At 31.4% G+C, this 11,765-nt stretch overlaps 2 protein-coding genes across 2 annotated transcripts; both read left to right on the top strand.

Moving 5' to 3' along the window:
- Positions 1-283: 283 nt before the first annotated feature.
- LOC129293933 (hevamine-A-like) lies at positions 284-1,492 on the top strand. The gene has a single exon (XM_054932074.1). It carries the CDS (start codon positions 323-325, stop codon positions 1,319-1,321), a length of 999 nt encoding a protein of 332 aa, XP_054788049.1. The 5' UTR covers positions 284-322; the 3' UTR covers positions 1,322-1,492.
- An 8,864-nt stretch (positions 1,493-10,356) lies between these two features.
- LOC129293376 (hevamine-A-like) lies at positions 10,357-11,534 on the top strand. Its single transcript, XM_054931304.1, has one exon. The coding sequence runs from the start codon at positions 10,407-10,409 to the stop codon at positions 11,400-11,402; it is 996 nt and encodes a 331-aa protein (XP_054787279.1). The 5' UTR covers positions 10,357-10,406; the 3' UTR covers positions 11,403-11,534.
- Positions 11,535-11,765: the final 231 nt, after the last annotated feature.

Below are 11,765 nucleotides of genomic sequence, written 5' to 3'. Positions count from 1 at the left end.
AGGTACTTTCAACTTAAATATTTTATAATAAAAAATATTAAAAAGATAATGTAGGGCTCTCTAACGATAAGAAAATGATAAGGTAATGAAAAAATAAATATTTAAAATTAAAGGATAAAAATAATTTATAATTAAATTTAATATCCCCAGTGAGCTTTCGAGTAAATTGAGAGCAAAAATAACCTTTGACGTAAAGTAAAATAATTTGACGCTTATGGCCCTAGCCTAGCCCATTGTAAAATTGGTGGCTCGTGTCTTTCCTTCTCCGATCCTCAAACAAGAAAGGACATTGGCTTTAATTTGCTTCTCTCAACTTTCTTTCATGGCTTCCAAAATACAAGTTCTCATCCTCCTCTTTTCGCCCTTCTTGCTTCTGTCTCACTTGAGCTCGTCCCAGGCTTGTCCAATTGTCACCTACTGGGGACAGAACAGGGATGAGGGAGAGTTGGATGCAGCATGCAACACCGGAAAGTACGACATCATAAACATAGCATTTATGAACACCTTCGGCAATGGACAAACTCCAAACATAGACCTCTCGGGACATTGTTCTGCGTCCTGGGGTGTTCCTTGCACTAAATATGCCTCCCAAATAGCCACATGCCAAAGCCTAGGCGTCAAAATCTTCCTTTCTCTCGGAGGAGGCTGGGGACCCTATAACCTTTCTTCAGCTGAAGAAGCCAAGCAGGTTGCAGACCACCTCTGGACCAACTACCTCAGTGGCCAAACTGGTTCAGCAAGTCTGCTTGGAGATGTGGTCTTGGACGGCATTGATTTTGACATCGAAAATGGTACAGACTTGTACTGGGATGTGCTTCTAAAAGAGCTCTCCGCATACAGCCAACAAAAGAAGCTCTACTTATCAGCAGCTCCACAATGTCCTATACCAGATTACTACTTAAACACTGCCATAAGCACTGGGCTGTTCGACTACATTTGGGTCCAGTTCTACAACAACCGTCAGTGCGAATACACCGATGATGGGGACACTCAGAAACTTATAGATTCATGGAACCAATGGACCACCGACTTCACCGCCACCAAGTTCTATGTCGGCCTCCCGGCGTCTCCCGAAGCAAATGGTAGTGCTGGTGGTTATGTCCCAATTGATGTGCTCAACAACGAGATTCTTCCGGTAGTAGAAACCAATCCCAAGTTTGGCGGGGTGATGTTATGGAGCAGGTACTATGATAATAAAACTAGGTACAGCGATCAGATCGCATGTACTACCCCTGGAGCTTTTAATGTTGCACGTGCGCCGTTGGTCGCCATGATGAAATCTGCCTCGGAGGTTCTGTATCGCCTTTTACCGCAGTTCTAGCGTGACTGCAACCTCTCTACTACATGTCATGTGTGGAAAAAGTTATAGGGGGCTAGTGCCTTCCATCTTTAAGTGATAACAGCCTGATTCTAGTCAAGCTGTCATCATTAATAAATAAAAGCTTTCATTGAGTACATGATAATATTGTCTTAAGGTTTTAGTTTTTTCTTTCTTGCCCATTTGGATGTTGTTCAGCAACACAAATCAAAATGATCCCATGGCTCAATGATGTCCTTATTTATTTAAATTAAAATACAAATATATCCTAAATGTAATTCGCATTCCACAACAAAAATATAGCAGATTAGTGACAAAATTTAGTGATTGAATAAATTTTTATCGCTAACCCTTCACTAATTCTGTCCCTAAATTAGCGATGTAATTTTTTTAATGTTATAAAAAATATTAATAAAAAATTAACAAAAAATTTGAAATAAAACTTTAAGACCAAACCGTTCAAAACTTCAAATAATTAATTTTCGCCGTACAGATTTTATCTTGAGAACGAATAGACGTTGCTCATCCAAAATCAAGTCGGCACTGGTAAAAGAAAGATTAAATGCTTTTTGTGATTAAAAAAAAAACTTACTCATGAATTTTAATTCCTCTATTCCATGACAAAATACCATGTTAATTATCGCAAACATTCTAGGTGTCTGTGTCACTCTCTAAATAACTTTTCCAAACTTACCAGCGTGTCAGGGATGAGTTTGCGGGACAGACAAAATTTTGTATGCATGCATCATATCCCAAAATTTTATCCAAAATAAAATAAAATAAAATAAAATTGACGTCCCATAAATATTCAAAAAACGACGAAATGCAAGCTTGTCCGTTATGTTTTCTTTTCTTTTCTTTGTTTTTTTTTTTTGGCCTGATGTCCGTCATGTGAATTAATAGAAGGACTAGCTACTCTAGATTAGAGTAGGCTTAATTTAATTTATTATATAATATTTGAGTGTTTCGATATTTTGTGAAGAGATCATATTATTGAATATTTTTTGCAAACGGGTAAATTAATGGACTGTACCAAATCAGTCTTTTTTAATTTAAGAAATTAATAAGCCTATGAATGGATTTCTCTTCCTTACTCATTTTATGAATTTTTTTACCATAAAATTTTGGGTAAATATAATTGCTGATCCCTATTTCATGTCCCATAAATTTTCAGTTTATAACATCAATTCTTATTATTATTGGCAGAGTTAAATTTATTCATGTGTTAGACATTGTAAGAATAAAATGGTTACTAAATTTTCTATCTAACTGTCCTAACAGTCTATATTTTCCTCATTTTGAAGTTCATTCATTATTTGTTTAAGAACTTTGATTTAATGTCTTATCCCCCCCCCTTGTACACATTTTCTTGCCATAATCTATAGTAACGCGTCTCCAACATAAAAAGGCCAGCATACATATATATATATATATATATATATGTGCGAGATAAATGCAGGGTATCGAAATTTTAAATAAATTTGCATGACTTTTGTTTTTTCCTCGTACAAAGGTAAGACCCACTAGGTGTTTTTTCAAATATAGATGAGGCCTCTTTAAACTTGTAGATCTGAGACCATGTTATGAACAAAATTGTCGATGAAGTTGTATATAATAAAATATATTCCTCCTTTTAAAAAGTAAGTAAATTTTAATCAATTCATGCATTATTCAAAAAAAGTTATTTTAACATAGTAATTATATCTCATAAAATATCATAAATAAATAAGAACACAGATGCTTAAACAGTTAAACCAATGTCGAATCTCGGGAAAAAACTAATTTTGAAGCCATCAATTTCTTAACTCATGCCATTAATTATCGTCGTCCTCTCTCTCATATAACTTAACTTTTATGTTAATTATTTTATTGGTGCTTAGTTCAGAGTGTTTTGAGAGAGAAATCACGTGTTGCGCGGTGCAAGGGTGAATTTGGAAAGTCAGGAATTTTAATCGCAATTAATGCTCTAGCTAACTGAATCGATTTGTATATGAATGAGAGAAAATGAGCTTCTTTAAAATTGGAGTTTTGGCAAAGTATTTAGTATTAACAAAATTTTATTTTTATCAAATTATCTTATATTTTAAGATAATGAAATATTTTTAAAATTGTCTCTTAATCTAGGATGAAAGGAATATTATTTAATTTAAAGTCGCACGTGTAATTCCTGCATCTCTAAGAAAAATGAGAAAATGACCCGATTAGCCAGCAGCTGACGTGGATGAATTCGTAAAGTCTGTATGTAAGGAATAAGATGGTACAATGACGATATGATCGGATGGGATCGTCTCCAAAGTTCAAACGTGATAATTGCATGCCTCGTTTGATCAAATTTATGTCTTGATTCTCTGATCAAATTTATCTCTATTCCTTGTATCCAATAAGTCACATTCAATAATTGCTAGGAAAAATACTTGTGAAGTCCTATTCAAGGAATTCAATTACCCTCAAACTCATGAAATGCTCAAATTACTGCCAAGTCTCAAATTTTCGTACAATTATAAAAATATTATTATATTATTTTATTTTTAAAAAATATAATTTATCCATCATCTTAGCAAAGCTGAGGAGACCAGCAGGCTTAGGAGTATTAGGACCGAAAACCATATGGTTTCCAAAATATTTGCTAACTGTTAGGCCATTTATACTTATTCATATAATAGTGCAAAATATTATACATATTTAATAATTTGTGTCAAAACTAAACTTGGATAAAAGAAAACTACAACTTGGCAATGATAAATGACAACTTAGATATAAAATAACAACTTTAATATAAGTAAAAAAACAAAGGTTATATGAAAATAACAACTTGATAAAAAAAAATGACAACTCAAGTATAAAAAAATGGCAACTTGAACTTACAAAAATGATAACTCAGGCGTAAAAAATAAACAACTTGCAGTTTAGGTAAATAACAATTGGAGTCTGGGGATATGAAAATAACAACTTGACAAAACAAAAGGATAACTTGAGTTTAAATAAATAGCATTTTGGAATCATGCAACCTTGAATTCTAATCTTCCAAAGACCACCCTTTCAAAAAGAAAAAATCAAGACCATGGCCAATCCCCTCAAACTCTGACAACTGGCAGTGATGGCCGAGAGGTCTCCAATGCTGGTCATTAGAGCTCCAATGGTGGTGATTAGAGCTTCAGCGATGGTGATTGATGAATTATATTTTTTAAAACATAAAATAATGTAAGGGTATTTTTGTAATTAGGGATTTGAGACTTGGCAACAATTTGGATATTTCATAGAACTTTAGGGTAATTGAATTTCTTGGGTAGTAAGATTTCACCGTGATTTTCCCTAATTGCTTCTTCCCGCATCATGAAGTGATATTTTTAAAAAGTTAATGAATATTTTTACCCCTCATCAACTTTTTGTTTAAGAGTGTTTGATATTATAAACTTTTATGTGGTGTAATTTATTCAAACTTGAAGTTAGTTATAATTGTAGAGTTACAAATTTTACATGTCAACTAGAGACCAAGTTTAGAGTGCTTTGAGTGAGAAATCACAAGTTGCTCAGTGCAAGGTGAATTTGGATGGTTTAAATTTTTGATACCACCTAATGCTCTAGCTAACAAAATCGATTCATATATATAAAGAAGAGAAATGAATGAGCTTCTCTGAAAATGAAGTTTTGGCAAAGTATTTAGTATTAATAAAATTTTATTTTTATTAACTTATTTTATATTTCATGACAATGAAATATTTTTAAAGTTGTTTTATGATTTAAAATAATAAGAATATTATTTAATTTAAAGCTACACATGTAATTCCTGTATCTCTAAGAAAACGATTAGCCACCCGATGACGTGGATGAATTCATAAAGTCTATATGTAAAGAATATAACGGTACCAGACGGCATAGGTGATCGGATTGGATCGTCTCAAAAGTTCATACGTGAAAATCGCATGCCTCGTTTGATCAAATTTATCTCTATTCCTTCTATCCAATAAGTCACATTCAATAACTGCTTGGGAAAATACTTGTGAAGTCGTACTGAAGGAATTTAATTATACTGAAATTCATGAAATGCTAAAATTACTATCGAATCCCAAATTCATGCACAATTACAAAAATATCATTGTGGAGTAGGCACTATGATATATAGCTGGGTACAGCGATCAGATCGTGTGTACTACCCCTAGAGCTTTTAATGTCGTTCGTGCGCCATTGGCTGTCTTAATGAAATCTGCCTCGGAAGTTCTGTATCGCTCTTAATTAGTAATTTAAATTAAATTTAATGAATCACTGCCAAATTGCTTGAAAAATTTAAAATTAAGTTCAGAAAAAATTAATTTTTCAAAAAATTATAAAATATAATAAATTTGGACCAAGCCCAACTACCAAATTGCTTGAAAAATTTAAAAATAAGTTCAAAAAAATTAATTTTTAAAAAAATTATAAAATATAACAAAATTTGGGCCAAGCCCAAACCCGTAAATCCAAAAAAAATTAATTTTTAAAAAATTATAAAATATAATAAATTTGTGCCAAGCCCGAGTACTAGAAAAAAATAATTTTTAAAAAATATGATAAATATTAATTAATTTTTTAAGTTCTATATCATTTTATACTAAAATATTAAATATTTAAGTGTATTAATAATATTTATTTTTTAAAAAAATTAAAATAGTTATATTTTCATATTTTTATTTTTTTAATCAAAAAAAATATTTTAAAATAATATTCAAAATATATTTTAATATTTATTTTTATATTTTAAGACCTAATTTTTTTAAAAAAAGTTTTAAATCTTATACATCATTTGCATATAAAAAAATTAATTTTATATTTTTTATAAAATAAGATAATTAGTTTTAAAGTAAAAATAAAATTAGGGTATATATGAATTCTGACTCCACTAATAGATAAATATAATAAATAAAATAATATTCTTAAATAATTACTTGATTATTGTTCATGCTGAACTTAATTAAAAATTAAAAATAAATTAGAGTAACAATTTTTTATATGTAAGAGTTAAACAATATAAAAACTTAAAGAAAAATAATTTTAAAAAAATAATATTTTACTTATAATTAAATAATTTTTTCTTATATAAGATAATGATAATTATTTTTCTATATTCATAAAAATAAAAAGTACAATTTGCCCAAAAGTTATTAAAAATTTTGAACCAATTAGGAAAATAATTTTAAATTAGTAGTCTAACCGTGATTGAATTGAGATCAACTTAATCATAATAAAATAATATAATTTAATTAAAATATATAAAATAGTTATATATGACTATAATAAGAGCAATATTTAAATAATTAAGACATTAAGTTACAAGTAAAAGAAACATTCATGAATAAATTACACATAATACAACAAAACAATAACATAGTTATTTAAGTACAAAGTTAATAAAATTTTTTTATTTTATTCTTTTAAAGTTAAAATAATATTTATGCTCAATAGAATTATTTAAAAATTAAAATTGGTTCAAAAATAAAAAAATATTTTTAAAAATTTTGGATATTCGGGCTGACCCTAATAAGCCCGAAGGTGTTACGGCCAGACTTGGTTTATGGGCTTTTAAAAGGGTAGGATATTTTAAACTCAACCTGAATAAGCCTGACCCAAATTGAACCCAATTTAAATAAATTCAACCCGCTTGAATTATTAACCCTAGTTTTTATTGCACTTTTAGTGTGACTGCAACTTCTCTAGCTACTATCCATCATGCATGGAATAAGTTGTAGGAGGCTAGTGCCTTCCATCCTTCTGCGATGAGTGATGACTGCCTGATTCTAGTCAGGTTATCATCGATCATTAATAAATAAAACTTTTGTTGAGTACGTGACAGTGTTGTTTCAAGGTTTTAGTTTTTGTTTCTTATTCATTTGGATGTTGTTCAGCAACACAAATCAAAATGAAGCCACAGCTCAATGATGTCCTTATTTATTTAAATTAAATACAAATATATCCTAAATGTAATTTTCATTCTAAAGTATTCAATTAAAGATGCAATATCACCCCAACATTTTTTTAAAAACAGTACATTGTCACTTTACCATAATAGAAACACCATGCAGAGTTATTCTCGTGAGATTAGTCCCACACATCGATGCTATATATGTTGCAGTATTTTTTTTTTTTTAACATTTTCCATGTATTCCAGTTCTTCTTCCTTGATCTCACCTCACACTTGCAAGCGCAATATGCTTCTTCAGTCTTCCTCCTCCATCATTTCGTCATAGCCGTGTAAGAAATCAATTCATTTAACTGGGTTTTTTGGTACATGGTTCAAGTTCTAAAGCCACATTATACACACACACACACATGCACACGGAGAAAGTTTTTTTTTTTTTTTTTTTTGCGTCTTTTGTAAAACGACTTCTCAAAATGTTTTGCTTTAAGGGCAAATTTTTTATTGCTTGCAAGAAAGGCCCGTATCTCTTTGTGAAGCAATTATTGAATGCGACTTATTGGATAGAAGGAATAGAGATAAATTTAATTGAAGAGGCATGCAATTATCACGTATGAACTTTTAATAATTTCATGACCAGTAATCACCTATGTCTAGTACCATATTTCTTACTATCTAATCTATGAATTTAAACGTGCTATACATGTGTGTGTATGTATTTGTATATATATTCCATTCATCCACATCATATTCTAGCCAGCAACCTTGTTGCTTTCGGGTTAGGGACCTCTAATATACCCTTCTCTAATGCCCTTTATAATGCCCCAACTTTTCAATTTTATTTTTCATTTTTCTTTGGATCATTGGCTTTTACATACAAGAAGAGATATTTGGATATCTTGATGTCCCAAAATGGTGAAGATTTATATTTTTTATGATTTTTCAAAAATAAAAGGGTGTATTTGCGATATTTTTCTTTAAAAAATTATAAAAAATACAAATCTTTACCTTTGTAGGATATCAAGATATCCAAATGTCTTTTATTTTATGTAGAAGCCAATGATTCAAAGAAAAATAAAAAATGAAATTGAAAAGTTGGGTCATTATAAGGGGTATTAGAGAAGGGCACATTAGAAGCTCCTAACCCGTCGTTTTCTCATTTTTCTTAGCTAGAGATATTAGAGAAGGGAATATTACAATCAAGGACCCTAAGAAACAATTAATTATGCTGCATGACCAAATGATTCTAACATTATTTTGCAGGACCAAAGTCTCTACCTTTATTATGAAAAGATAAAAATATCCTTCATGTGTATATTACATATATACTCTTTTAACAACAACTTCCCGTTTGAAAAAAAAACCGAGTTCCATTTATATTTTAACAACAATTAATATTTTATTAACAATTTTAAAGAATTAACTTGGCGATGTAGAGACACAAGTATTATAATTTAGTAAACAAGCCCCCCTTAAAAAAAAAAGTCTTGTTTCCATTCTAATAACAACCAATTCTCTTATTAACAATTTTAAAAAATTAACTTGGTCGTGGAGAGAAATAAATGTTATGATTCGGTGAATAAATCTCCATTAGAGAAAAGTAATTTTATTTTTATTTTAACAATAATCAATTCATTTATTAATAACTACATAGTTTTAATTTGGTAAAGTAATTGTTATAGACTGGTGAACAAGTCTCTGTTAAAAAAAATAAATTTCATTCTCATTTTAACAAAAATCAATTCCTTCACGACAACAAAAATACATTAGGGGTACATAGTATTATTTTTTCACAATAAATTTTAATTATATTTAGGTACTTTTATCTTGCAAAGTAATATTAGAATCATTTGAACCTGTAATGTAATTAATTATCTTCAGGGTCCTTGATTATAATTTTCCCAAAGAAAATTGCATGTTAGCGACTTTAAATTAAATAATACATTCATTTAAAAAATATATGAGGAACCGAACATGGATCAGCGAGGTTAAATTGGATCTAATGCTAATCTTATCACTTAATTAAAAAAAATCTAACATTAATAACACGTGCCATGTAAACGTCTTATTCCATACTACCGCGTCATTAGCCGATTGGTTCTTGAATCCTAGAGTACAAAGTAAAACGTTAAATAATTTGACGCTAATTAATGACCCTAAACCCAGCCCAGGCCACCATAAGTTGGTTCTGTTGCTTCTCCTTTCCTATCTTTATATAATATTTGTGTATCCTAAACCCTATCTTTATTAAAAAATAAAAATACTCTTCATGTATATATTATATATACACTCTTTTAACAATAACTTCTCGTTAGAAAAAAAAAAGAGTTCCATTCACATTTTTTGCAATAATTAATTTTTTTATTAACAACTATAAAAAATTAACTTGGTGGTAGAGAAAAACAACAGTAAACAAATCTCGATTAAAAAAAAAACAAGTCTCCTTTCCATTCTAATAATAATCAATTCTCTTATTAACAACTCTAAAAATTAACATGATCGTGGAGAGAAACAAGTGTTGTGATTCACTGAACAAGTTTCCATTAGAAAAAAATAAGTTTCATTTTCATTTTAACAATAATTAACTCATTCATTAACAATTACAAAGTATTAATTTAGTAAAGGAATTTTATAGTCTGGTAAACAAGTCTCCATTCAAAAAAAAAAGTCTCATTCTTATTTTAACAATAATTAATTCTTTCATGACAACAAAAATACATCAAGAGTACATAATATTACCTTTTCACAATAAATTTTAATTATATTTAGATCTTTTTGTCTTGTAAAGTAACATTAGAATCATTTGATACTGCAGTGTAATTAATTATCTTTAAAGGTCCTTGATTGTAATTTTACCAAAGAGAATTGCATGTTAGCAACTTTAAATTAAATAATACGTTCATTAAAAAAATATATGACGAACCGAATGTGGACGAGCGAGGTTAAATCGGATCTAATGCTAATCTCATCACTTAAAAAAATCTAACATTAATAACACATGCCACGTAAACGTCTCATTCCATACTACCGCGTCATTAGCTGATTGGTTCTTGAATCCTAGAGGACAAAGTCAAACGTAAAATAATTTGACGCTAATCAATGACCCTAAACCCAGCCCAGGCCACCATAAATTGGTTCTGTTGCTCCTCCTTTCCTAAAACAAGAAGCGCATTGCCTTGCTTCTTTCAACCCACTTTCATGGCTTCCAAAACACAAGCTCTCGTCCTCCTTCTTTTCCCCTTCTTGGTCTTATCTCACTCGAGCTCTTCCCTGTCTTGTCCAATTGTCACCTACTGGGGACAGAATGGGGGAGAAGGAGAGTTGGATACAGCATGCGACACCGGAAACTACGAGATCATAAACATCGCATTCATGAACACATTCGGCAGTGGACGGACTCCAAACATTGACCTCTCAGGACATTGTGATTGGTCCACCGGTGTCGCTAATTGCACCGGATATTACTCCCAAATAGCCTACTGCCAAAGCAAAAGCGTCAAAATCTTCCTCTCTCTTGGAGGAGCTTCTGGGCAATATGGCTTTTCTTCAGCTGACGACGCCAAGGAGTTTGCAGATCACCTCTGGACCTACTACCTCAGTGGCCAAAGTTCAGGTCTACTGGGTCTCGTCGCCTTAGATGGCATCGATTTTGACATCGAAGGGGGTACAAACTTGTACTGGGATGTGCTTCTGCAAGAGCTTTACACATACAGCCAACAAAAGAAGATTTACTTATCAGCAGCGCCACAATGCCCAATCCCAGACTACTACTTAAACACTGCCATCAGCACAGGGCTGTTCGACTATATTTGGGTCCAGTTCTACAACAACCCTCCCTGCGAATACACCGACGATGGAGATACTCAGAAACTTATAAATTCATGGAACCAATGGACCACCGACTTCAACGCCACCAAGTTCTATGTCGGCCTCCCGGCTTCTCCTGCTGCAAATGGTAGTGCTGGTGGTTATGTCCCAATTGATGTGCTCAACAATGAGATTCTTCCGGTAGTAGAAACATCTCCCAAGTTTGGTGGGGTGATGTTATGGAGCAGGTACTATGATTATATATCTGGGTACAGCGATCAGATCGTGTGTACTACCTCTGGAGCTTTTAATGTCGTACGGTCGCCGTTGGTTGCCATGATGAAGTCTGCCTCGGAGGTTCTGGATCGCCTTTTATCGCACTTGTAGTGTGACTGCAACTTCTCTAGTATGGAATAAGTTGTAGGAGGCCAGTGCCTTCTATCCTTCTGCGATGACAGCCTGATTCTAGTCAGGTTATCATGGATCATTAATAAATAAAAACTTTCATTGACTGCGTGATACTGTTGTTTTAGTGTTTTAGTTTTTGTTTCTTATTCATTTGGATGTTGTTCAGCAACACAAATCAAAATGATCCCATGGCTCAATGATATTCTTATTTATTTAAATTTAAATACAAATCTATCCTAAATGTAATTCGCATTCCACCACAAAAATGCAGTAAATTAGTGATGAAATTTAATGATTGAATAAATTTTTATGGTTAATCCATCACTAATTCCATCTCTTAAT

This window comes from Prosopis cineraria, unplaced genomic scaffold (genome assembly GCF_029017545.1).
Source record: "Prosopis cineraria cultivar Desert tree isolate PC_DT_omini unplaced genomic scaffold, ASM2901754v1 PC14, whole genome shotgun sequence".
Taxonomy (NCBI): domain Eukaryota; kingdom Viridiplantae; phylum Streptophyta; class Magnoliopsida; order Fabales; family Fabaceae; genus Prosopis; species Prosopis cineraria.
The sequence above is the reverse complement of the archived record's forward strand: the minus strand, read 5'-3'. Positions and strand labels throughout refer to the sequence as shown.

Excerpts from the sequence above, each read along its gene's own strand:
- LOC129293933 (XM_054932074.1), top strand. The coding sequence starts at position 323 with ATGGCTTCCAAAATACAAGTTCTCATCCTCCTCTTTTCGCCCTTCTTG.
- LOC129293376 (XM_054931304.1), top strand. The coding sequence starts at position 10,407 with ATGGCTTCCAAAACACAAGCTCTCGTCCTCCTTCTTTTCCCCTTCTTG.